Raw genomic sequence first — 27,999 nt, forward strand, 5'->3', positions numbered from 1 at the left:
CCTCCACCCCCGATATCTGAGTTGACAGATTACACAGCCAGCACAAAACCTGGAAGCAAATATCACACACCCGGTTTATTGACCTTGGCTCGTCTAGAGATGAGGGCGCAAGCTGCATTTCTGTCTTCGGCGCTGAGTGGGGCCACTTTTACAGGTAAGCTGCTCCGTAGCACACCTTTAGGCACTGAAAGCACTACCTGGGTGCAAAGCTGGGGTGGGGGAGGGGAGGGGTCTCGACCGGGGCCGCGCAACAGACGCTGACGTCAGCCCGGACGCTTGACCTTGCGACCCCTTCCCAGGACCCGCGGCCGCCAGCGCCGCGCCCCTCACCTCGGTTCTCCTCCTCCAGGTACCGCACCCGCAGCTCGTCCTCCGTCTTCACCTCAGAGCTGTAGCCCCTCCGCGGGGCTGAGCCCCCGGCCACGGGCGCCCAGCCCCGGGCCCACATCGCCGGGCCGACCCGCGGGCCCGTCAAGGAGCCGGGCAGCCTCCACCCGGGGCCGAGCCGCGCACAGCAAGCGGCCACCAAGCGAGCGCGGCCGGCCTGCAAGGCGCCCAAGGCCCCAGGCGCCGCCGCCGCCGCCGCCGCCATCTTGTATGTTTACGGCGTGGGCCCGCGGCTGCCGCCCCGCCCCCGCCGCGCGCTCGGCGCCGCGCGCACGCCGGGCACGCCCACGTCCCGCCCCCCGGAGCCTCTCTCCCGCGCCCGTCCGCGCCCTAGGCCCCGCCCCCTCACCGCCTTGCCCCGCCCAGACCGGATGACGGAGCGTTCCGGGAGCCTGTGGCCCAGGCCTCCCCAGCCTGGCGCGCGCGGTAAAGGCTCATCCAGCAAACGCAGGAAGAAGTAGTTCTCCCAGGCTGTGGAACGGTTTAGGAGGCCGTGTTCCATAAGAACTCCACGCTCTCCCCGGCATACGCCCTGGGGTCCCAGCTTAGCTGCAAAGGTGAGCTGAAATGTTTGAGCTCCCGTTTGGCTGGCTGGGTAGCAGCTCTGCGCCGGACTCCCGTTTACCCATGTATGTAAGAGGCACAGGTCATCCGTTAAACGTGCCCGTGAACATCCTCAGGGCATGCTGCGCGGAGTTCAAGAAGGGGGTGGGAACAGCAGGTGGACTGGCCTGCCCGGAGTCCGGAGTCCTGGTAAGGCACCGTGGTCTTGACAAAATGGGCTCAAGCCAAACCATCATCTGCTGAGGCGGGACTGAGAGCATATGGCTCTCCCCTCGGCCTCAAACGCAGAATGTCAATTCCTTGTGTAGGTGTTCATCAGAGGAGTTTGAAATATTCTCCTGCCTGGTTTCTCTCAGATCTCAGCCAAGACAAGGTGTGCTTAGGAGGACTGTTTGAAAAGTATGCTGCTATGAGCATATTCCCACTGCCACGCACATTTCTGCCATAGGTCGACCACACGTTTGGATCCTGAGCAAAACCTTCTTCCACGTTATACCTTCAGCTCTGTCCAAGGTGGAAAGAAAAAGCCAGCTGGGTCCCATGAGTGCATCTGCTGTGCGGCTGCTGTTAAGGGCACCTTTTATTCTACCTTCTGTAAAGTGCCACTTCTGAAATTTCTCTTGAAGCAGAGGACAAGGAAAAACTTGGCTGCTTCTTATATCTTTCCCCTTTCCTTTCCTTGTTTTTGGGTTTTTTTTTCAGGAATACCTTGATCAATTTATTTAAGTGATTTTTCATGTGTGTGTAAAAGTTATGTATGATTTTTAAATGTATATCTGACAGTCCTTTTGGTAAGCATAAAAAATCCTAAGTGATAAGAAGTTCATCTTTCCCCTTTTCTGATACTCATGTTCACTTTGGTGCTGAGAAACTCAGGAATTTTATTTATAGCTCAGCTGTTGGAATTACTGTACAATCTAAATTGTTGTACACTTTTATTAGAAGCTAATTACTTTGATATCTTTATGTTGGCTCATCAACAGATTATAAATTCAAATACAGGTGTTCCAGAACACCTGACATAATGCTATTTAAAATAATATAATCTTGGGGCGCCTGGGTGGCTCAGTCGTTTGAGCGTCTGACTCTTGATATCAGCTCAGATGGTGATCTCTCCTGCTGTGATCGAGTCCTGCGTCAGGCTCTGCACTGACCACGTGGAGCCTGCTTGGAATTCTCTCTCTCCCTGTCTCTCTGCCCCTCCCCTGCTCTTGCTCTCTCTCAAAGTAAATAAATAAATAAACTTTAAAGTAATACAACCTCATACAAACTTCCAGTTGTAAAACAGATAAGTCACAGAAAGTGCAGGGCAGGGATAATAGTCAGTAATACTGTAGTAACATTGTATAGCAACAGATGGTAACTACACTTACTGTGGTGATCTTTTGTGATTCATATAATTGCCAAATAACTATGTTTTACACCTGAAACTAACATCACGTTTTTTAAAAGACAGATAAAAAAATTTTAATTGAGTGCTATGATGCTAAATAAAATATTATTAAAGAAAAGAAGCAAGTAGATGAGAACGACTGTTTGGTTGCTTTAAAGAGCTATGTAATCTCTCTTTTGCCCCAATAATTGAATCTAATTACAGTGATCGTCTAGAAGATTTTATTGTAGAACCAGGAATGTTACACACTGAAATTACCACACTGCACAGCGTAGGGAATAATAGTCGCTGGTTCTGGAGGAGGGTTGTGTGGTGACAGATGGCAGCTATACTGTGGTGAGCAGGGCATAAGGTATAGAAGGCAACGTAGAGACTCTAGCTCCTTCCTGAACAGTTGTGACTGGTTCTTACTGAAAGCAGTCGTAAGCATGTCCCAGTCTGTGAGGATTGGTTCTTCAAAGCTGATGCAAATAACAGATATCACCATGACCATTACAACATGTCCAGTCAGACGCACTCGGCTTTGGATCCGATCTCAATAATTGCTTCACAAGTTACTTAAAGACTCTGTGCTTCCATTTCTCCATTTGTAATGCAGCTAGTATGATATCTGTTTCCACTCACGAGTTCTTTAACTCCAATTTCTTCATCTGTAAAATGGGAGGGATTGTGCCCATGTTTTATAGGCTTGATGAAATCAGCATACAAAATCTTTGGCATGAGGAAATGAGAAGAGATTAGATACTATTAACTACCACTTATCAGCTTCCTTCTTAGTCCACTCCAGACATTTAGATACGTTATTTTACTTAATGTCCAGACAACTTTGAAGTTGGTATTATTACCCCCATTTTGCAGATGAGGGCACTGAGATCAAGTTACTTAATCAAACTCTGCTGCTAGTATGTCACAAAGCCGGAATTTGAACCTTGATGTATCTGACTCCGATCCCCATGTCCTTAATCACCGTTTGCACAGTCTCTCCCTAGATGTTAAGGCGCCCAGTGAAATTTAATTCCCTTTTGTTCCTTTCTCTTTTTCAGTAAAAGATGTGCACCAGGAGCAGAGTAGGAGCCAGGCACAAGAAGCATCAGTTTGGGAGAGGAAGGTAGGGCCAGAGTTTTGGGTATCCGGTTACTATTACTTCCCATCTGTCCATAGGATTGGCCTCCTGGCCTCCAGCAAGCTCGCAGCTGACAGTCGTTTTGATTTGCCACATCCTTGACATTTTTCTAAGGCTTACTTCTATGTAATATGAAATGGGTATGATTCAGAGTGGCCAACCCTGAGCTCTTACAATAATACAGCCAGGCCTGAATGGCAGAAGCCACCCCTTGTAGAACACAGCTCTGTTGCACGAAACACGCAGGAGAACGTAGGTGTCCCTGGTAAAATGGACACTTGCCGATATGTTACCAACCACAGGTGGAGAGACAAACTAGTCTAGCAAAAGCTATGTGAGGAACAAAGCGGAACTCTGGACTTTTGGAAAACAAGACTATATTTTAAAACTATCTTGCCTGAGGGGCGCGTGGGTGGCTCAGTCCGTTGAGCCCCCGACTTCAGCTCAGGTCATCATCTCGCAGCTCATGAGTTCGAGCCCGGCATCGGGCGCTGTGCTGACAGCACAGAGCCTACTTCACATCCTCCGTCCCCCTCTGTCTCTCTGGCCCTCCCCCGCTTGCGCTCTCTCAAAACTAAGTAAAGTGTTACAAAGAAAAACTATCTTGCCCCAAGCAATTGACAAGCAAGTAGTATATTAGCGGAAAGGCTGGGCCACCGTATCAGAGACCCCGTGAATGTGATGGCTTGGACAAGAATGTTAGCAGTCCGGGCACGTAAGATGGCTTTGCCGCCTTCGACATGGGGCCTTCGTCTCTAGGTGTGAAGTGGCTGCTCCCTGGGCCCAGCAAGGCAGACGACATGAGGGGACGTCCCAGCTCTAGAGTTGGCACCTGTCCCTTTCACCCCTTTCCGCAGGTCACACCTGGCAGCAAAATAGGCCTAAAAAAAAATCCTCGTGCGGGCCAACCATGTACCCAGCTACAATTGTATTACTGGGTACTAGGGGATTACAGATAGTCAGGAACACAGTCTGCCACAGGGTTTTTGAATTTATATTTTTGAACCGAAATTTTGGTGAATCCTGAGCTAAAGGTTCACAAGCCCTTAAAATGTGAAAGGTTTCACAAGAAACAGTTGGGACTGTGAACCGAAGACCTCTTTCAACACAAGCTCCCTGGGAATGATTGCTATTATATCTTCAGGATTGAAGATACAATATAAAAGATAGGTATAAGAAAGTGTGTATAGGGGCGCCTGGGTGGCTCAGTCAAACGTCCGACTTCAGCTCAGGTCATGATCTCACAGTTTGTGGGTTCGAGACCCACGTCAGGCTCTGTGCTGACAGCTCGGAGCCTGGAGCCCGCTTCGGATTCTGTGTCTCCTTCTCTCTCTGCCCCTCCCCCACTCGTGCTCTGTCTTTCTCTGTCTCTCAAAAGTGAACAAACGTTAAAAAAAAGTTTCTTTAAAGGAAACTGTGTATACCCTGTTACATCTAAATGACCTACCTACACAGTAACACACAGGTATACTTGTAATCTACATGTTCTATGATATAAAACTATGAGAAGATGATAGAAAAAATATGTATACGATTGTGTTCAAGGTCACATGGTTGTGTTAATTTTAATGTAAAGCTCTTTGGGGCGCCTGGGTGGCGCAGTCGGTTAAGCATCCGACTTCAGCCAGGTCACGACCTCGCGGTCCGGGAGTTCGAGCCCCGCGTCAGGCTCTGGGCTGATGGCTCAGAGCCTGGAGCCTGTTTCCGATTCTGTGTCTCCCTCTCTCTCTGCCCCTCCCCCGTTCATGCTCTGTCTCTCTCTGTCCCAAAAATAAATAAACGTTTGAAAAAAAAAAAAATTAATGTAAAGCTCTTTAAGTACTAAATAGGCATTTTAAGTATTTATAACTTTAAGGCACAAAAAATGGTCACGGTACATTCAAAGAGGGGTGCAAAATTTTATGCATGCTTTAGTACCAAAATGAAAAATCACAACAGCCCCTCTGAATTTATTTGGGCCTCTTTTTAATGCTTTTAGATAGTCTTGTTTTTCAAGGGTTCTCTAAGTCTCCAGAGTGGATTTCCTCCAGAAGCTCTCCCTTTCCCACCTACCCTGAATACTCACCTCCAAGAGGGAATGATTGAATGGCAAACCCAGTAAACCCCATGCCCCAAGTCTTGGAAGGTTCCAGTAAGCCTCACCTGAGGACACTGTCCCCACAGAAACAGTATGGTAGGGGACACCCTCTGAGAAGGCCTCTTGACCAGACACGGCACTCCACACCCTACCAAGATTTTGCAGGTTCCACTCATAAGTACCAACAATGACCACATGTGCCTATGAGCTCCCTCCACCTACGAGGCAAAAGATAGGTGTTGCACAAACAGGGAAACTGAGGCTTTAAATTGCTGAGAGTTACATAGCTATACATTACAGAGTGAAGCCTCAAATAATCGACTCTAGAATCCGAATCATTCATTGTTACCTTGTATCATCTGCTTTTCTCAAGTGATCCTCAGGGCTCTGCCCCACCCTTCCCACCCCCCACTGCCAGCTGTGGGGAACTTGACCAAACTCCTCTGTTATCCTCCTCTATGGAAAGCTTACCCTCTGCATTAGATCCTCTGTGGTCATAATTTCCCAGATACTGCCTCTTCCTCCTGCCAATCCCTTAGTGGCCATTTTTGTGTGACTCATACACACAAACATACGTGCACATGTACACTAGGCTCTGAAGACACAGGCCACCATGTAGGCTGGGAGGAATGGGGACACTGGGGGATGATCAAGTATACGTGGCTTCTTTGGGGGTGATGGAGATGTTCTAAAATTGAATAGCGATGGTTGCATAACTATAAGAATATCCTAAAAACCATTCAGTTGTACATTCTATTTGTTTAATTTACGTATGTATTTTGAGAGAGAGAGCAGGTGAGGGGCATAGAGAGAGGGAGGGAGAGAATCCCAAGCAGGCTTGGAGCCGTCAGCACAGAGCCTGACGTGGGGCTTGAACCCACAAACCGTGAGATTGTGGCCTTACCCGAAACCAAGAGTCAGACATTTAACTGACTGAGCCACCCACGTGCCCCTGGATTGTACATTTTAAATGGATGAATTGTATGGTATGAGAATTATGTCTTAATAAAAAGAGGATATGGATTATGGCTTCTTCAATAGATGGCTGATTCTGTATCTGAGACAGAGAAAACACAAGGCAAGCCCAGAATATCTTATTGTGCGAGAATACAGTGAGATGCTCAAAGAATGGCAGAGGTGGGAAAGGACACAGACTGAAAGCGATCCTTCTGGCCGAATCTGGGACAAGTGGAGCTTCGGTATGAATAATGCCAGCAATGGATACTAACATTTAGATTTTTTTTTTCTTAAGTCCGTGGACAATTGAGTAAATGGTGGAGGCCAGTTTCTCTCTGCTGGAGTGGGAGAACACAGATAAGCCAGTGGGGCAGGCAGGTGGGGGGGGGGGAGGAAGGGGGGCTGCTGCTAGGATCACCCATGTGATAAAGGAATGGCATTGGAAACATCAGTGTAAACTCACATTTAGCTTAGTATAGATGCAGATGATTACAATAGAAATATTTAGTTACATGTGTATACATTGGTTAGTATGTACACATATATGTCCTTGCTCTCAGCTAAGATCACCCCAAAGCAATGGCAGCTCAGTAGCAATGAGCACTCTTAGTGCCCAGATCTTGGTTTCTAATACCATTCTTCGGTAAAAGTGCTCCTTGGAGAAATGGCTGGTTTTAGGATGGGGCATTATAGAACATTTACAAGATGAGCCTGAAGGATGTTGTAGAGCCAGAAAGTAAGAAAGTGCTAAACAAAACAAAACAAAAACCCACAATCGTGGGAATATGTCAAAGAGACTCAGAAACCAAGTGAAAGACCTCCCCAATGGCCAGATGGGGAACAAGTTGAAACAAAATAAATAAATAAAGGAGTGTAGGATTACAAACCAAAGCAGAAAATAAGTATTCATAAATCCCATTGATCTAAATAAATGCTTGAATAAACAAATGGGAAAGAAGAGACAAATCTCCAACGCAGAATTCCAAATAACTTACGTAGACACTCTGCCCCCGGGGAGGAGGAGCGTAACCACTATTTAAACGTGGGCTGCACACTTCCTCTCCATTCTGCTGTTAAACCCATCCAGTGAATTTTTTAAACTTCAGAGCTGCAGATTGCTGAGATTTCTTAATCCATCACTTATTCTGAGCACATTTCCATTTAAAATTTTGAGCATATTTATAATAGCTGCTTGTCTGCTAATTCATTTAATTTATTTTTTAATTTACATCCAAGTTAGCCTATGGTGCAACAATGATTTCAGGAGTAAATTCCTTAATGCTCCTTACCCATTTAGCCCATCCACACAACTCCCCACAACCCCTTTAGTAACCCTCTGTTTGTGCTCCACATTTAAGACTCTCTTATGTTTTGTCCCCATCTTTGTTTTTATATTACTTGTCTGCTAATTCAAACATCTGGATCATCTTGAGGTCTGTCTCCATAGTTTACATTTTTGCTTGTGCAGAAGCTCTGGAAAGTATGGTTTGCAGGCTCCTGAAGTTCCTCAAGATGCTTTCTGGGGGACTGCAAGGTCAACACCATTTTCATAATAATACTAAGATGTTATCTGTCTCAACGTGTTGACATTGGCATTGATGGTGCAAAAGCAGTTGTCCATAAAACCACTGGCACGTTAGCATGAATCAAGGCAGTAGCACTAAACTGTACTATTGGCTAGTTACTTAAGAATTTCTTTGATGGGGCGCCTGGGTGGCGCAGTCGGTTAAGCGTCCGACTTCAGCCAGGTCACGATCTCGCGGTCCGGGAGTTCGAGCCCCGCGTCGGGCTCTGGGCTGATGGCTCAGAGCCTGGAGCCTGTTTCCGATTCTGTGTCTCCCTCTCTCTCTGCCCCTCCCCCGTTCATGCTCTGTCTCTCTCTGTCCCAAAAATAAATAAACGTTGAAAAAAAATTTTAAAAAAAAGAATTTCTTTGATAGGGGCACCTGAGTCACTCAGTTGGTTGATTGTCTGACTTCAGCTCAGGTCATGATCTCGCAGCTTATGAGTTCAAGCCCCACATCAGGCTCTGTGCTGACAGCACAGAGCCCACTTCAGATCCTCTGTCCCCCTCCTTGCACCCCTCTCTCAAAAACTAAATAAATATTTAAAAAAAGAACTTTTTTGATAAAGCCAGATAAACTATTAGTTTCTTTAAATCTCAACCTTTGAGTACACATCTTTTTAATATTCCTTGTCACAAGATGTGACTCATGCATGAGTCACTTTTGCGGCACAATGAAGCAGATAGAAAAAGTACTTATGTGGTTGGTTCAGCAGAACTAGCTGACTCTTTCATGAAACATCATTTCTAATTGAAAGAACAATAGGTTGTGGCATCTGGGTGGCTCAGTCGGTTAAGCATCTGACTCCTGATCTCTGCTCATGTCATGATCCCACAGCTTGTGGGTTTGAGCCCCCCATCAGGCTCTGCTCTGTCAGTGCAGAGCATACTTGGGATTCTCTCTCTCCCTCGCTCTCTGCCCCTTCCCCACGGTGCTCTCTCTCAAAATAAATAAATAAACGTTAAAAAAAGAAAAGAACAATAGGCAGTCCCACTGTTCTCTCAAAATTTAGCATTTGATAGATATTTTCTAAAAAAAGAAAGTCATGTGAGTGTATAACTTCAAAGAAAGTGACAATATTTTTTGCCCACAATAAAATTTGAAATTTCAAGTGAAAACTGGAATTTTGAAAAACTCGTATCCACTATCATGAGCATTAGAGTTTCCTGATATGTAAAGATTTGCTTGATGAGATCAGTAATGATATTAGTGAGTTATTTTTTTTTAATATTGAACAATGAAGTGTGCCAATATTTGAAAGATCTACATAACTCAATGAGTCAGTATTTTATAAATGGCCAAAGCTAATGTTGTAAACTGTGCATGAATAAAAGATCCCCATTAAAAGTGCAGTATAAAATAATGGATTTTAATAGAATAGAATGTGAAATACAGCAGACTACAATACAGCTTCAAATTCCACACTGCAACAAACATTTAAGAAACTAGCACTTGTCAAATGTTTGCATAGTATGAAAGAGTATCCACAATTATCTGGAAAGGCTATTAAAATATTTCTATCTTGGGGCGCCTGGGTGGCGCAGTCGGTTAAGCGTCCGACTTCAGCCAGGTCACGATCTCGCGGTCCGGGAGTTCGAGCCCCGCGTCGGGCTCTGGGCTGACGGCTCAGAGCCTGGAGCCTGTTTCCGATTCTGTGTCTCCCTCTCTCTCTGCCCCTCCCCCATTCATGCTCTGTCTCTCTCTGTCCCAGAAATGAATAAACGTTGAAAAAAAAATTTAAAAAAAAAATATTTCTATCTTTCCAACCATGGGAGCCACATTATCTTCATAACCTAAACAAAACCAAAATATTGCAATAGGGTGAATGTAGAAACAAATTTAGGAGTCTTGCTCACCTTCCATTAAGATAGACATCAAAGAAATTTGAGAAAAAATATAAGCAACACCCCTCTTTTCATTCATTGTTTCTGTTTTGGAAAATAATAGTTATTTTCCACGAATGTGGGTTATTGACGTTAACATACATGAGATTTGTTCTTGGTTTTTTTTGAACTAATAAATATCTTTAGATTTTGTCACTTTTAATTTCTCATGTAAATATCAATAGATACAGTATGCATAACAAAATCCTGTTAGGATCCTCAGTCATTTTTGAATGTAAAGGGGCCCTCGGTTCAAAAAGTTTGAGAGATACTGCTTTCAATATGGGTCATGTTTTACTGTTTATTCATGTGTGTAATAATTTTGGGTTATATTCTGGACATTATGTGACAGACTATAGACTCTGGATTCTGTCGTTCACCTGAATAGTATGATTATTTTGCTTTAGCAGGTGGTTAACTTATCTGAACATGAACTCTGCCTCTCTCACAGTGGGCAGTGCTGAGATCTTTCGTTGGTTCTTTTAGCCTTAGCTGTGTTGCTTGCAATCATACATGCTCATGCATCAAGGGCCAGCCAGAGATTTGGGCAGCATTTACACACATAATTTGGGGCACCTGCTCCGTAGCTCCATCCTTCCTGAGACTTCTCCCTTTATTTTCCAGCTTTTGTGGTTGCCCCAAAGTTTCTCCTCTGATATCTCAACCAGTACATCTGCAGGTGTCTTAGCTTTAGCCTCCATGAATAGTGCACACCGAGGCTCGTCCTCACGCAAAAAGCTGTAAAAGCGGGAAGCTCATGAGAACTGTACCTTTCTTCTAACTGTCAATTCCCCTCCAGTTCCTTCCTGCGCTCCCCTCTGCAGTGCCTCCACATGGTTGTTCTGTAAATTTTGCCCCGTATGAGTTACTCTGCCAATACCGGGACAGAACTCCAAACAAAGGCAGAAATGACTCAGTTGTACTTCTGAGGGGGAAAAAAAAAATGTTTCCTGTATTTGATATCACAATACCTAGGATCTTTTAGCAAGTTACTTAGAAAATAGAGTCAGCAGGGAAGGGAGACTTCTCTCATTCCTCTTGTACATTTTTTTTTCTACCATTTACATTTTTTAAACCATATTCAGTCATTCTTTGATCATTTTAAAACAATAAAAAAACAAAAGGAAGAGAAGTTGAAAATATATTGCAGACAGGCGCCAGGGTGGCTCAGTCAGTTGAGCATCTGACTCTTGATTTTGGCTCAGGTCATGACGTTGCAGTTAGTAGGTTTGAGCCCCACATCGGGCTCCGTGCTGACAGTGTGGAGCCTGCTTAGGATTCTCTCTCCTTCTCTCTCTGCCCCTCCCCTGCTCTCTCTCTCTCCCTCTCTCAAAATAAATAAGTAAACTTTCGGGGTGCCTGGGTGGCTCAGTCGGTTAAGCGGCCGACTTCGGCTCAGGTCATGATCTCGCGGTCCGTGAGTTCGAGCCCCGCGTTGGGCTCTGTGCTGACAGCTCAGAGCCTGGAGCCCGTTTCAGATTCTGTGTCTCCCTCTCTCTGACCCTCCCCCATTCTTGCTCTGTCTCTCTCTGTCTCAAAAATAAATAAACATTAAAAAAAAATTTTTTTTTAAATAAATAAATAAGTAAGTAAACTTTAAAATATGTATATTGCAGAAACTAAGGTCACTTTTTCAGGTAACAGCATGGCAAGAGCATGCCCTCTGGATTCAAACTACCTAAGTTTCACCAGCAGCGATCCCTCTTGCTAGCAGTGTAAGCTTGAACAGTGGACCTTCATCTGTAAGATGGGGAGAATAGTATTATTCCCTCTCTACAGTTGTTTGAGGATTAAGTGAGATTATATATATAAAGCACCGAGTGCTTTATGTTACAAACATTCTCTAAGTATTAGCTGTTATTATTATTACTTTTAAGAGACAGTTTCTTTAGCATTGAGCTATGATTCCTAAGACAATATACATTGAGGTAGGATAAAAAATATTAGGACTTCTGCTTATATCTTACCCCTTTCCATAACTTTTATTTGTGCGTGTTTATGTGCACACACATGGAATTATATGCTTAAAATTTTTTGCCCTCTTCCTGATGGCATGTGTGATTAAAAAAAAAAAAATTAGAGACTATTGGCTCAGAGATTTAATCAAAACCCAGAAGCATACTTATACTCTGCAAGAAGCATTTTCATTCTCAAAATGAAGCTTCTTTCATTGGAGACCACAAAATATCTTTAAATCATTAATTAATTATTTTAAGTTTGCCCACCTGTCCTGGGGGATGGGAACATGCCCACTTTGGACTGTGGTCCAAAAAGCCAGTGTGCTACATTTATCTGCAACCCCAGCAGTCAATGAAAGTTCCTTTGTCAAATCCCCAGATCGAGAACAGTGTGTTGCCTGGGATACTTAGTTTATATTAAGCAACCAAATTTATAAATAATTCAGGAAATGAGACAGACCTTGTTTGAATAAGCAACATTCCTATAGACGTGCCCAATAGCAAAACTATGTATGTCATCTCATCTAAAGTCACCTGACAATCATATATCTCCAAATTAGAAAGCCCAGTTAAGTTAAATGGGGGCTTGGGAGACATGGAAGGAAGACCTGACTTTTAATCCCCATTCATCAACAACAGCGCAAGCCTCTGTATTTCCACACATTTGTCACATGTTATGTCTGCGATTGGCTGCCACTCAGGAGGTGGATGCAGGGTGCGCACCACACTGGAGACTTTGTCTTTTTTCTACAAACAGGTCGTGGTAGTAGTTAGGAGAAAGGAGAGACAATGTCAAAGTTTCGCTGGGGGGTAATCATCACGTTGAAAGAGAAAGAGAAGGAGAAAGTCCCCCAATATCCTACTTATCACACCGATTGCTTTTTAAACAACCGAGATGTCTCCTTCAAGTACTAGATGCATTGGGGTGTAGAGCCCAAGGGCCAGACAGCCCAGTCTGGAATCCTTGTGATTGATGGCAGTGTATCATAACCCAGCAAATGTCCTGGAATCTTCTGGCCTTTAGAGCCCAAAGTCATTTTCAGCCCCAAAGAGAAAGGCAATTTTATCTCCTATTAAATATGAGAGTAAGAACATGTATTTTTAACAGACACATCCCTGTAATGCTGCTGGTGCATGGGTTAGTTGGGGGAAATGTAACCCAGAGACACATACCGAGTTTCGTTATTTGGGGTTGAACACTCTTCTTTTTCAAGTCTGTAGGCCAGGATCGATTTCTAAATTATGTCGAAAAATGTCTCTGGCTCTTCGGGACCAACACCTGATTACTGCTAGATTGTAAGATCCAGGAGCATCGTCCCTTGTACCTCATACAGGCCATAGTATCCCAGGTCCTCTGTAGTGCCCAAGACAAATTAGATGCTTGAAAATATTTGTTCTTCTTGCTGAACAAATGAAAATAAGGTCTGTGGCTTCCCATGAAGTCAGAACTAGGCTGAACCCCGTGCCCCCCAAATTACTTAATTTTAGTAGTATCTCAAGACCCAACATTTTGCTTTAAACTTTTTTAAAAAAAATTTTTTTATTTATTTTTGAGAGAGAAAGAGAGACAGAGCACAAGTGGGGGAGAGGCAGAGAGAGAGGGAGACACAGAATCGGAAGCAGGCTCCAGGCTGCGAGCTGTCAGCACAGAGCCTGACGCAGGGCTCTAACCGGTGAACCGCGAGATCGTGACTTGAGCCGGAGTCGGACACTAAACCGACTGAGCCACCCAGGCACAACCCCCCACACAACAACAGGCTTTTAAGCTAGAATTGTAGAGTATATAGTGTTGATCTATTACTGTTGTAATAATTCTCACAGTATAAATAATTACATTATTGTTTCTTTAATTATAGCATTTTTTTAAACATTTCATTCTTCAGTGGGGTCCATGAATAAAATGACAATATTTAAAGATATTTTTAGATGTCTGAGATATCTACACATTCTAAGCTGTTTTTTAGTTAAAAGATTATTTCGACTTTTTACCTTAAATATCACAGATAGCGGTACCTATAAGTGTGTGTGACAGACTTAAATGCTATGATCAGTGTATTCTTCTGCAAGCAATGTGGTATTCATTTAATAATGTGAACTTTCAGAATAAGATTGAGTTGCCCAGGAAGTTCTGCTACAATTTTGTTGCTAAAAATGTAACAACTAATCATCTCGACATTGTGTGTGCAGTCAGAACACAGGGCTCCCGTACCCAGGTACAGAGCTCCAAGAGCTTGGAACACCACTTGTATCATTGATACTATGAATTGTTTTCCACTTTCAAGTATTGGGTGAGTTTGCAGAACTGATGGGCAATTCACACCTTATGCCGGTGGTTCTCAGCCCCTAGCAAAACAATAGAATTACCTAGGAAGCTTAACTAAGAATGATGATAATAATACATATGTCTATGCAGTCATCTCTTCCCTAACAGAGTACTGGATATCCTAATTTTGTCCCTTGGGAGGTCTGTTTGGCATCTGTTTGGTATCATTTTACATTGGGAAGTCTCTTTGGTATCTGGTACCATTTTGTATTGAGGTTCTTCCCCCCCCCCCCCCCACTTCTAGAAACCCTATTTCTGCTGTGTAGTTTATGAAGCCACCTGAAAATGATAAGTCTGAATAGCTCTGATTAGTCCTTGGTATTTAATCAGAATGGAGAAGAGTGGAACCCTCCATTTGGGTATATTGAGTCAATGATGGTCCAGAGGGAAGGAAGTTATGTTCAGTAAAGATATTGACAAATGCCCAGGACCTTTGGTTTCTTTTGTAGAGTATGTATTGTAGTTGCCACCAAATTAAAAAGGTTTCATATCTAAGAACAAACATCAGTTCTTGAACAGTTTTGCCTCAATCATTATACACAAACCCAGGTATCTTCTGTTCAACTGGAAAAGCAAACAATAATTGAAACACTCATGTTGATGACATTTTAACACCATGTAATTAATCACTTTCTCTTTTTTGAGCTGCCAGTTTTGTTTTCACTGTAGACCTAGATCAGGGAAGGGCAATATCAAAAGAGTCATCAAACATTTAATCACATCAAGATATGAACATATGTCAGAGTTTTCTAAAGATAAGAAATTATTAAAACCAGAAAAGCAAAGTTTAAACTAAGCATACTGGTAAGTAAATATAGCTTTTTAGAAATGAGGAACTTTTGTTTAAAATGATTCAAGATGGGGCTCCTGCTGGCTCAGTTGGTTAAGTATCCCACTCTTAATTTTAGCTCAGGTCCTGAGCTTACGGTCCATGGGTTCAAGCCCCGCGTCAGGCTCTGCTCTGACAGTGTGGAGCCTGCTTGGGATTCTCTCTCTCCCTCTCTCTCTACTCCTCCCCCACTTGTGCTCTCTCTGTCTCAAAATAAATAAATAAACGTAAAATAATAATAATAATAGAAATAAAATAAAATAATTCAAGAAATCAGTGCTACAAACAGAACAGCCTCCTGAAACTCTGCTCTTCAGTAGATAAGAGTTAACTGTGGGGTTGTGTCTTCCACTGGAGACAAAGGACTCTTTTGTTGTTTCCTGTTTTCTTTAGAGCACACTGTATATTCAAAGATCAAAGTAATATTTATCTGAACTGTTTGTTCTCTTTATCATTCATAAGCTTTTTCAGTCAAACACATTTTAATGTGCGTGTTTATTTATTTAAATACACACAAATGTACATATGTGTAGTTAGATAACAATTTAAAGTCTTAATTTCAGCCTTTTAAAACAAATTAACAGTAGCAAATGTAGGGCAACAGGCAGTATATATCCCACCTACATTTACCGTCTTAATTGGAACTTCACCGAAAGCAAGTATGTATTAATAGAGTGATCGATCATTTTTGTAATCTGTATGCATTTTAATCACCAAAGATTTCAGATGACAATGTTATTTATCAACTTAATATTAGTCCCAGGGGTTAAAATCAAAAGATCTCAAGAATTATATCTAAAGTGTAACATAATCCTCAACTGTAAAAACAAAGAGGTGATGTTTAAAAGTCATATGCAGAGGGGCACCTGGGTGGCTCATTCAGTTAAGTGCCCAGCTCTTGGTCTCCACTCAAGTCATGATCTCACAGTGCATGAGATCGAGCCCCACATCAGGCTCCACGCTCACAGTATGGAGCCTGCTTGTGATCTTCTCCCTCCCTCTCTTTCTCTGCCCCTCCCCCACTTGCTCTCCATCTCTCAAAATTAATAAATTTTAAAAAATAGTTTAAAAAATCACATGCAGATAGCAGAAGTGAAATAACCATGTTAAAACCATTTGCATTATTTTTTGGAGTTTACAAAAACCCATTGTTTTTATAAAACAGGAGTTATTTCTTAATTTAGTTAAATGCACATGTTTGTATTTTCATGCCTGAAAATATCGTATGTAAAGAATAATTTATCTGACCCACAAAACCAACAGAGGATATTCATAAGGTTTAAAATAATGAGGTTAGGGGCACCTAACTGGCTCAGTTGGTTAAATGCCAACTCTGGATTTCTGCTCAGGTTGTGATCTGATCTCACGGTTTGTGAGTTCCAGCCCCACATCAGGCTTTGTGCTGTCAGCGAGGAGCCTCCTTGGGATTCTCTCTCTCTCTCTCTCTCTTTCTCTTTCTCTCTCTCTCTCTCTCTCTCTCTGCCCCTTCCCTCTTTGTGCTCACTCTCTTGCTCTCAAAAATGAATAAACTTTAAAAACGTAAAATAATGAGGTCAGAGAGAAGATACACAGCCCTTTTTTAACTCAGAATTGCCAAACTGATATAATTTGCCCAAGAATTCAGGTAAAACAGCAGTATTTCTCCTGCAACTTTTAATACAATTTATATACCTCTGCACTTACCAACAACATTTTTGAACTTGTTTAACTTACATCTAATAGTATTGATTTTTAAAAGAACTTTTTCTGCATTTTGGGCGGTCCAGGTATGCAGACGCTTCATCATTGTGACAGATTTCCTCTTGGCCACTTTCCTAAGAGAGGGAGTTATGTTGAAACACCAGCACCCTTAAAACCTTAGGAGTTTATTTTGTTAGGCAACCTATTTTGTTGTTGTTGTTGTTGTTGTCGTGCTCGGATGGAGGTTCTATTTATTTTTTAAGCTTTATTTATTATTTATTACTGAAGTGTAGTTGACGTACAATGTTATATTAGCTTCAGGTGTACAACGTACTGATTGTACAATTCTCTCCATTACTCAGTGCTCCTCATGATGAATGTAGGTACCCCTGCCACCACATAAGGTTATTACAATCTTTTTGATTCTACTCCCAATGCTGTACTTTTCGTCTCTGTGACTTATTTAGTTTACAACCGGAAGTTTGTGCCTCTTAATCCCCTTCACCTGTTTCACCCATCCCTCCGCCCACCTCCCCTCTGGCAGCCACCAGTTTGTTCTCTGTATTTCAGAGTCAGTTTGTTGTTTCATTTGCTTGTTTGTTCACTTGTTTACTTTTTATTTTTTAATGTTTATTTTTGAGAGAGACAGAGAAAGAACACAAGCAGGAGGGACGGAGAGAGAGGGAGACGCAGAATCCGAAGCAGGCTCCAGGCTCCGAGCTGTCAGCACAGAGCCCAACACGGGGCTCGAACCCACAAACCGTGAGATCATGACCTGAGCCAAAGTCGGACGCTTCACCCACTGAGCCACCCAGGCGCCCCTGTTTTGTTGTTTAGATTGCACATTTAAGTGAAATCATACAGTATTGTCTTTCTCTGACCTATTTCACTTGGCATAACACCATCTGGGTTCATCATGTTGTTGCAAATGGCAAGCTTCCATTCTTTTTATGGCTAAGTACTATTCCACTGTGTGTGTGTGTGTGTGTGTGTGTGTGTGTGTGTGTGTGTGTACCACCTCTTTATTCATTCATCTATTGAAAGACATTTGATTGCTTCCATATTTCGGCTATTGTAAATAATGTTGCAACAAGCATAAGGTTGCATACACCTTTTTGAATTAATGTTTTTGTGTTCTTCGAGTAAATAGCCAGTAGTGGAATTACCGGATCCTAGGATATTTCCACTTTTAGTTTTTTTTTAAGTTCATCTATTTATTTTTGAGTGAGAACCAGCGTGCACACATGCACACAAGCAGGGGAGGGGCAGAGAGGGAGGATCCCAAGCAGACTCAAACCCACAAACCATGAGATCATGACCTGAGCCAAAATCAAGAGTCAGGCACTTAATTGACCGAGCCCCCCCGGCGCCCCCTCTGTTTTTAATTTTTTAACAAACCTCCTTACTGTTTTCCACAGTGGCTGCACTGGTTCACATTCCTATTTTTAATTGATGCTTCTTAACTCTCTCTAGGCCAAATGAGTCCAAGGAACGTCCTGTACTTCCCACTTGGAGAGAAGGGGGACCAGAAGCACCCCCTGGGGCACGAGCCAGGTCAGCTGCTGTCACTGGAGAGACATGGCTGGGCAGCTGGCGTCACAGGTCTGGCAGAACAGCAGCCACTAACCCCCAGTTTGTATCCATGGCAGTGCTCCTTCGCTCTGTGTAATGTCTGCCCGTAACCCATCCACCATCACTGGCTCCGTTTACCTCCTCTCATATCCGCATCTCTCCCCTGTCGGATGAAAGGCTCACTCCCTTGGATAGCTGTTAAAATGGCTTCCTTGTTAAGGGAATGTGTCTTTGTTTAGCCCTTATTATCAAAGGATTTTTTTCCTTGATGTTCTAAAGTTTCAGGAACACAGTGCGCCACTTCTGTGACATAACGTGTTCTTGTCCCACTGGTGCACTGCCATCTGAGGTACGTCACCCATGACCTATTACATAGCTCCAGATGGTTGCTTTAAGATACGAATCGGGCCATATCCCACCCATCGCTTGGAAATGTTGTGATCTTAGTTGTATTGCTCTACCCTTTTGCCAACAACTTGTCAGTTTATTTTGTTTGTTTTTAGTTTTTGAGAGAGGAGAGATAGCGAGCGCGAGCTCAGGGAGGGGCCAAGGAAGAGAAAGAGAATCTTAAGCAGAGTCCATACTCAGCACAGAGCCCGACACGGGGCTCCATCCCATGACACTTAGATCGTGAACTGAGCTAAAACCAAGAGTCGGACACTCAACTGAGTGAGCCCCCCAGGTACCCCAACTTCTCAGATTATAGTCTGTCAATTTGCAGACCAAATTTTTTTTATTTATTTATTTTCTTTATGAAATTTATTGGCAAATTCGTTTCCATACAACACCCAGGGCTCATCCCAACAGGTGCCCTCCTCAATGCCCATCGCCCACCCCCCATCAACCCTCAGTTTATTCTCAGTTTTTAAGAGTCTCTTATGGTTTGGCTCCCTCCCTCTCTAACTTTTTTTTTTTTCCTTCCCCTCCCCCATGGTCTTCTGTTAAGTTTCTCAGGATCCACATAAGAGTGAAAACATATGGTATCTGTTTTTCTCTGTATGGCTTATTTCACTTAGCACAACACTCTCCAGTTCCATCCACGTTGCTGCAAAAGGCCATATTTCATTCTTTCTCATTGGCACGTAGTACTCCATTGTGTATATAAACCACAATTTCTTTATCCGTTCATCAGTTGATAGACATTTCGGCTCTTTCCATAATTTGGCTACTGTTGAAAGCGCTGCTATAAACATTGGGGTACAAGTGCCCCTGTGCATCAGCACTCCTGTGTCCCTTGGGTAAATACCTAGCAGTGCTATTGCTGGGTCATAGGGTAGATCTATTTTTAATTTTTTGAGGAACCTCCACACTGTTTTCCAGAGTGGCTTGCAGACGAAATTTTGGTATTGTTTAGGACTCCGTGTAAAATACGTTGTAATTATGTTTTCAGCTGTAGCTTGGAATGGAGCCAACTTGTTATCTCCCCAATCTTTGGTTGACCGTGGTCTTGTAGCGGCAGGTATCCGGCAGGCAACCCGGGTATCAGCACGGCACCAAGACAGGGATGCCCCAGGGCCCAGGGGCATCCCCTCCAGCTCCCCGCCTCCCCCATCCAAGTTTGTCACCGCCAGCAAGCCCCCTCCTGGGGAAGTTGTGTCTTCCCACAGGAATGGCGTGCCGCAGGTTCTGGGTCAGCCTGCTCTGTGCTGTACCTCTTTGTTTTATAGGGGACTTGGGTCCCCCCAAGTCTGGTTAGTTAGTATTTTCCAGGTTGTTGTAACACTCAACACACTGTCAGAGCACACACACGTGTGTGTGTATGTGCATGCATGAAATTGGTGTCTATTTAAAAATTTTTTTTTTTTCAACGTTTATTTATTTTGGGACAGAGAGAGACAGAGCATGAACGGGGGAGGGGCAGAGAGAGAGGGAGACACAGAATCGGAAACAGGCTCCAGGCTCCGAGCCATCAGCCCAGAGCCTGACGCGGGGCTCGAACTCATGGACCGCGAGATCGTGACCTGGCCGAAGTCGGACGCTCAACCGACTGCGCCACCCAGGCGCCCCGTTTTGGTGTCTATTTAGATCCAGACTGGAACACACTTTTAGCCCCAAAGCCTGCTTGCCGACATGAAGCAGGGGTAAGAAAACACGGTTATCAAAAATAGCAACTTCAAAAGGATGGGACAGTGGGAGAGAGTGAAGGGTTCGCATAGCTCGCTCACAGGCCATTTTGCTGCTGTGAGGGTGCTCATTCTAGGTTCCTGGGTCTTTCCACAACCTCACAGAGGGGTTGCCGGAGGCGACAACACGTATCCCCAACACCTTAATGCACCATTGGCTTTGCGTGGTCGTCTTGTCTTGGGATGCTCATTCTAGGCTCCTGGGTCTTTCCACAACCTCACAGAGGGGTTGCCGGAGGCGAGAACACGTATCCCCAACACCTTTATGCACCATTGGCTTTGCATGGTCGTCTTGTCTTGTCAGAAAGAGAGCCATTATTTTTATGTTTCCTGTACAACATCTGGTCCTAAAACCCTCTTCGGATGATGTCCAGAAGTTCTTTTGCTCTTTGGCTGTTCAGATCTTTTTTCCCCCTCAGCCACTTTCCATACTTTTTCTTCCAGGTCTGTAATAAGTGACAGGGTTTTGGTTTTTGTTCATTTGTTTGTTTTTATGATCAGTCAGTCCCCAAAGTTTCCCAAGAAAGAGGGGGAAAAAAGGAATTAGAAGGAGCCACCACAACCCTATTAGGATGATTAAAATAAAAACCCCAACGACGCCAAGTGCTGACAAGGATGTGAGACAGCAGGAACCCCATGCATCCTGGGGGTGCAGGACAGAGCACAGCCCCCAGGAGGGGGGCTCAATAGTGTCCCCAGAGTTCAACAGACACTTAGTGGATGCCTGGGAGTCCCACTGCTGGGATTTGAGCCTCGAGAAATAAAACATTCTGTTCACACAGAAACTTGTAGAAGCTTTAGCCGTAATTGTCAAACACTGGACACCACCCAGTGTCCTTTGGCACAAGAGAGGATGAGCGACCATTCCACGGGGTTATGCCCGGCAGCGAGAAGGGACTCGCAACTGACACGTTTGGCACCCAGGGTCCACGTCGGGGGCCTGGCGCCCAGAGAAAGAAGCCTGGCTGCGGGCGTCAAGGGTGACGTGATTCCCTTTGTCAGACAGTCTTGGAAAGACAAAACCACAGTGACCAAGTGGCTCAGAGCAGGATCTGTTTTTTCTCTCGCTCTGTTAACTCATTATGTTTCCCTAAGATTTGATCAAACTCTTCACTTCTTTAGTCTCACCTGGTAGAAGTTCCTCGGTTTTGTGATCGGTGACAGGGCCACGAACAGTATTTTTGGGTCTGCGGGTCATACTCTGTGCCCTCCACCATGGCGCATGGCGATCCTCTTTCTGCCCCCAGGCAGAGTCGGGGGAAGGTGGGTTAGGCAGGAGCCATCTGGGGTCAGCCCCCAGGCCCTGCTCCGGCTGACTTCGGGCTTGCCCACACTCCTCACAGCTCACCAACCCCGGGGACATCTCCTTCGCCTTTGGGTTTTCTGGGTTGTCTTTTCTCTTTAGATTTGATCAGGCTTCCCTTGAATTTTTGGCCTGGATTTATTTCCTAATCTCTTGCTTAAAGCCTTTCTAATTGTAAAAACTCATCAGTTTTCCCAGTCTCCTAGGTTGGAGGTCTTCCTTTTAAGTATTCCTTTCATGCCAGAGAGCATTTCTGCAGTGTAACCTGGTTTTTCCCGTGCACTTAGTTGGGGTTCATCCCACAGTCATCGCCTGCTGGACGCCACCAGTCAGGTGGTCCAGGCAAGCAGTCCCGGACATCCCAGCACAGAAGGACAAATTAAGCCGCTCCAAGCACTTAGATCATTAAGTCAGTTAAGACACACAGGGAGGAGCAAAGGGAAAGAAATAGGGTTCACTAATGGTCTCAGGGTTGGGTGCAAGCAGGTGGGTGGGGATTCACTCCCTGAATCCTCGATACGCTGTGTTAATGTCACCTGTGTGTCTGTCTGTCTGTCTTTGCTGCGTGAACCATGCCAGCCTTGTTGTCACAAGGGCCAGATGGACGTTTGAACAAGGAGACCCAATCCGGAGAGGTGCCCGCAGCCAGGCACCCCTGTCCCCATCACTGTTGCCAGCCAGCTCACTATTGTGAGCAGCTCCACAGCTCGGGGTTCTATTTGCATTTCTTAGACTGAGGACACAGAGGGCCAGACAGGGTGGTCGAATGAAAACCTCGTGAATATTTAGAGTCACGAACTGCAGGTACCTCTTAGTCTTTCCGTTCCCTCTCTGTCCGTGTTTAACACACACAGGCTCTGCTTGCGAACTTATTTTTATTGAACACATCCTAGGAATGCTGCCGATGGCTTTCATTCTACTTGCGGATACCTATCCGACTTAACACCTTTCCCCTTGTCTTGTTTTCTCGTCTTCTATAGCGCTGTTGGCTAGTAACAAATAAGACCAAAAATAAAAAATGCCCTATGCTACCCCCCCACCCAATCTGTCGAGAAAAGGGTGTGGGTGTGGGAGAGTCAACATCCATGTTGGTGTTTTCAAGGGTTTTCCTCTCTCCCTCTGATCCCTGGCGTTAGGGCCGTTAGCCCTGGCTGTTAGCAAACGGGGTTTTCCTTCTGCAGCCAAATGGACCTCCCGGTACCAGGCTCCAGAACAAGACCCGCTTCCTCAGTCACCGACAGAACTGAACAGCTACCGGAGCTGTCCTAACTGTTGGCCTCCCCATCTTTGGGGGACCTGGTCCCCTACGGCCCAAGGCATGGAGGAGTGGAGAAGGCCCATTTCTGCAGATAGGTACCCCCCCAAGAGAGACGGAAAAGGAAGGGGCCAAGCCACTGACCCTTACGTCCCTTGCCCCAAATGACCACCCAGACTCTTCTTACTGTAAAGTGAAAATTCAGAAAACCACAAAAGACGAATATATGACATAAGGGCATTGTTGTTAGATATATACTGGAAAGCACTAACCAAGTCAAGAAACCGAGAGTGGCCATCCAACCTGGAAGCTTCTTCTGTATGTCCCCTGCCACCTTCAGTAGCCATCGCAGTAACAGAACCACCGTCCTGACTTTGATGATAATCAGTCATATGAGCCCTTTTTGCCTCCGTGGGGCAAGGAGAGAGTAGAAGGGGCCCAGAGTGTCACTCCAGTGAGATCCTTCCACGTGGAAACCAGAAGAGTGACGTAAGGAAGTGTTTGCTCCCAGCCTCTGGCCCCTAGTCACCAGGGAGTCTTCTCAAAGTATATTATTCCTGAGTGGTGTATTGTTGATTACTATGTCTGTTTAAGTATTGAATTTATTGCCTTAAAATAGCACTAAAGTCCCAATTTCTGACACTTAAAATAGCCCCAGCTTTCTTTGTAAGAGTAAGATTTTGTAAACAGTCTTATCTCTATAAATGTATATTTCCCATACACTGAGTTCTCCCCCCTTCTGGCCCTGGGTCTCCTCAAGGTGCTTCATACCTACTCAGTCCTTATATGGGCTACTATTTGGCGAATGCTTTGGGATGGGAAGATGACATTTATTTGCTTTCACCCTCAAAGTCACCATCTTCTTAAAAATGTTTTCCTTGGCAGTGTATCTACACAAGAAACAAAATTAATACGATCGAGAAAGAAATTTAAGCTCAAAGAAAAAGCAAATAGATTTAAAATCAGCTGCCTATCATATGTGTTTATATGCATTTAGATACATACCTAAATTACTTAATCTTTATAGTTTAGAAGTGGAAAGCAGCTCAGAGGCTGTGTCATCTAAACTCTTCATTTTTATGGGGGAAGGAAAGTGAAATCCAGAGAACCTGATTCTTGTCAATCAGAATAAATGTTACAAATAGTACCGAGTCCTGACTCTTTCCACTGTATCAAAATAGTTACGCTGACAGTAGAGTTAGCTTCAGCACCACAAAGAAGACGTTAATATGCCGAAGTCTCGATGCGATGCCAGCGAGATAGAGACTCATTTTCAAAGCAGATCATTTCTTGAATCTTTTCTTGTGAGAATATTGTATTGTAAACAATTGTATTGATTTTACCGTGAAATCAACCTGTCACCCAGCTTCAATACTTGTTAACTGTATCAGTCAGGAAAGGCTATGTTATACCTCAGTAACAAACAACCTCAGTGGCCTTACAGCAGTTTTTTTTTTTTAATATTTTTTTATTTACATTTATTTGTTTTTGGGGGGTGGGGAGGGGCAGAGAGCGAGGGAGCCGCAGAATCCGAAGCAGGCTCCAGGCTCTGAGCTGTCAGCACAGAGAACTCGTGAACCCAGAGAACATGAACTGAGCCGAAGTCGGAGGCTTACCCGACTGAGCCACCCAGGTGCCCCATAGCAGTTTTTAAAGCAACAAAATGTATTGCTCTGTGTCCAGCATAGGTCGGCGGGAAGGCAAGGGTCTTTGCTTGCGGACCCGGGTTGACAGAGGCTCCAACATCAAGGCAAGAGACTTCTGAGTGCTCCATGGTGCAGGCCGAGAGCAGGCTGAGAGCCAGTGTAGACAAGCAGACGCTGCCCTTGAAGTTCCTCATTACTTCTGCTCATGCTCCATTGGCAGATCTGATGACCTGTCCGTTAGGGTAGTAACTTCAAGAACATGGCGGAGTGTAACCCCCCACCCCGCCCAGGCCATCAGAAAGGAGGGGGGACCAGATGTTGGTGAACGTTAGTAATGTCTAACTCCGTTCTGTTTGTTTCATTAATTTGTGTGTGTGTGAAACATTTTAAACCCCTAAATATTGTGTCGTGTATCTCTTTAAAAGAAAGACATCCCTCTCCCACATTTTTTCTGCCGTATTTGCAATGTGAGTTATAGACATTATGACAGTTCACCTCTAAATGCTTCACCAGTATGCCTTTCTTTTTTAAAAAAAATAAACTTCTAGGGGGGTGCCTGGGTGGCTCAGTCTGTTAAGCGTCTGACTTCAACTCAGGTCATGATCTCATGGTTCATGAGTTCAAGCCCCATGTCAGGCTCTGTGCTGACAGCTCAGAGCCTGGAGCCTTCTTTGGATTCTGTGTATGTGTGTGTGTGTCTCTCTCTACCCCTCCCCAGCTCACTCTGTCTCTCTCTCTCTCAAAAATAAAAATAAATATTAAAATAAAAAAGAAACTTTTAGGGCCATTTGGGTGGCTCAGTTGGTTAAGTGTCTGACTTTGCCTCGGGCCTCATGGTTCGTGAGTTCGAGCCCCATGTTGGGCTCTGCTCTGACAGTGCAAAGCCTGCTTGGGATTCTCTCTCTCCCTCTCTCTCTGTCCTCCGCCACTCACGTGTTCTCTCTCTCAAAGATAAATAAACATTTCCAAAAATGGAACTTTTACTCTATAGTCACATGATCACCATCATACCTGACCAAATGAATAATGCCCCAGTATCTCCAATGTCAAGTCCTAGTTCAGCTTTCCAGCTGTGTCACGGTTGTCTCAGGACTTGCTTTTTTGTGTCCACACCAGGCCCCAGTTAAGGACCGTGCACCGCATTACTATGTCTAGTGTAATCTCTCTTAATAAAACGTAGTCCCCTGCTGTGCGTGCCCGAGCCTTGTTACACGACCCTGACTTTCTGAAGGCACAGTTATACTATGTACTGAACGCAGTCCTAAGTGTCAGCGTCCCACCTCCTGATTTTGCCTGTCTCCTTTATCCTGGATTTGTCCGTAACCCGGAAGGCAGACAGAAAGGCTTCATTCAACTCAGGCTAACCCTGTGGGACGAGGACACTTCCTAGGTGCTGGTGTAAAGTCCACAAGGCTCCAGGAAGGAGGAGCCGTGGTCTGATCGCCCACTGTCGGTGCCGCTAACGCTGATCACGCGTGGTTCTTCCACGCGGGCTGCCTGTGCCCCTGCCAGCAACGAGGGGTCTGGGCAGTGATATTTTGGCACATGTCAGTTCCCCGCCGAGCCTCGAAGAAAAACATTTTAAGAAGCAATAGCCGTTTCCACTTGCAACTCTCCCCGGCAGTGACATTGCAAATAAATATAGAGATGCAACGAAAAGCAACAAGTCAGTGTAGAAAATCTGCTATTTGAATGTCTGAAGTTGGCAAGGGGGGCGTCCGAGTCCTAGTTAAAATGCCTCTCCTTCCAGGATTCTCCCGTGGTTGTGCCCCGGGGTCTGTGACACCAGGGCTTCTGGGTTTTGCTTCTCCCTCTTCAGCTTCTCCTTACAGATGCCTTCCTGCTCCTAAGTATGGATGCTGTCCTAGGTGCTGTCCTCTCTGCTCCTGACATGCTCTCTTGGGCTGATGTCATCCGCATTCACGGCTTCAGCTGCAGTCCGTATGCCATGAGTCATAAATCTCAGTATATTGGTTAGGATGTATATGTACTTAGAGATACATGCATGTGTATCTATGCATGACATGTACACAGTATCTCATATATGGGAAGGAGGGATTGAGAGAGAGAGAGAGAGAGAGATTTATTATAAGGACTGGCTCATGCAATTATAGGCAAGTCCTAAGATCTGCTGTGTGCAAGCTGGAGCCCCAGGGGCCTCTGGGGTACATTCCAGCCCAAGTCCAAAGGCCTGAGAATCCGGGGAGCTGATGGCAGAATTCCCAGCCCAAGGGCAGGAGGGCGTATCCCAGTGCAAGTAGCCGGGCAGAGAGCAAATTCTCCCTTTTTTTGTTCTATTCAGGCTGAGGCCCACCCACACTGAGGAGGGGGCAATCTGCTTTATCCATTCCACGTACCCAAACGTGAATCTCTGCGGAAACACCCTCGCGGACACACTCAGAAATACCGTTTACCCAGCGCCTGGATGCCCTGGGATCCAGCAAGTTGATGCGTAAAGTTAAGCACCACACGCAGTACGCCTGACCGCTCGGCTAATGTGGCGGCGCCTCCGTCCTCAACGTGTTGGAAACAACGTCGGCTTGCAAAGCTTAACTCACTCTCACCTCCGATCTTTCCAAGAATACTCCTTAACATTGTGTACAACTGTGCAGCCGTTTCTCTCACACTCCTCGCTGCCGCTAGGGAAAACACGGACGAGAAGTCCCTCCTGCATGCTAAACTTGGCCTCATCTGATCATCCGAGCAGCTCTTCTCGGTCTCTTGGGTGACCATCTCCTCCTTCCTCACACCTGGCGTGGAGGTGACAGGTGTCTAGAAGTCATGGAAGAAGACAGTGTGAGGGTGGCTGGGGCAGGTTCTCTGCTCACCTGCGGCTTCTACCGTGTTTTGTCGGGTTCCCCACGGACCTCCTAAGCTCCTTCTTGGAGGAAGAAGAAACAGGATTGAGCACAAAACGGCATGTCATTATGTCAGGGGGCAGCCACGCCTGGATGACTCTACATGGCTGTAGGCTACCCCATCTCCTCTAACATATAATGAAATTGAAGGGAAAAAAGGCTAGACACCCCAAAACCTGAAGAGAAAGGTGATCAGGGTGTCAAAGGTCAAAGGTATGCAGTGGCACGCTTAATGCATTTTCCTATCTTCTCAGTATCTTTCTCACTGAAAAATCTGATGACGAGTTGGCCAGTTTTTGTTTTAAATAAAACAGATTTGAGGCAGAGGCCATCTATCTTATCTGTGCCTTGCTCCCCCACAAAGAAAACATCTTAGCAATTTCTATACGAAGGTACAATTTCTTACCCAGTCTAGAGCATCTCTTCTTAAACATTATGACCTCATGCAGAATGTTTTACACGTATCTATTCAGACTTTAATAAAAACAGCCACCACTTATTCA

The 27,999-nt window shown here is 44.8% G+C and overlaps 1 protein-coding gene and 1 long non-coding RNA gene across 12 annotated transcripts in view; one reads left to right on the top strand and one right to left on the bottom strand.

Annotated features, from left to right (window-relative positions):
- The window catches only part of AUH (AU RNA binding methylglutaconyl-CoA hydratase), a 358,634-nt gene extending 357,994 nt beyond the window's left edge, over window positions 1–640 (bottom strand). For 2 of the 10 annotated variants that reach the window (XM_086684858.1, XM_086684856.1), the window contains exon 1: window positions 331–634. In XM_086684858.1, the coding sequence (XP_086540984.1) occupies window positions 331–592 (262 nt within the window). In that variant the 5' untranslated portion in view covers window positions 593–634. Of the gene's footprint in view, window positions 1–330 lie in introns of all 10 variants that reach the window. The other 8 variants (XM_086684859.1, XM_086684857.1, XM_025931527.2 and 5 more) reach the window with 6 other exon arrangements.
- On the top strand, window positions 2–27,995 carry LOC112868705 (uncharacterized). 2 transcript variants are annotated; one of them, XR_015243400.1, is made up of 4 exons: window positions 2–154; window positions 3,388–3,452; window positions 18,213–18,341; window positions 26,941–27,995. It is a non-coding gene; the product is annotated as an uncharacterized LOC112868705 (long non-coding RNA). The 2 variants fall into 2 exon arrangements; XR_003224326.2 differs by lacking the exon at window positions 2–154 and adding an exon at window positions 728–944.
- Window positions 27,996–27,999: the final 4 nt, after the last annotated feature.

Source organism: Puma concolor, chromosome D4, assembly GCF_028749965.1.
Source record: "Puma concolor isolate L17-30 chromosome D4, mPumCon1.1.hap2, whole genome shotgun sequence".
Lineage (NCBI taxonomy): Eukaryota > Metazoa > Chordata > Mammalia > Carnivora > Felidae > Puma > Puma concolor.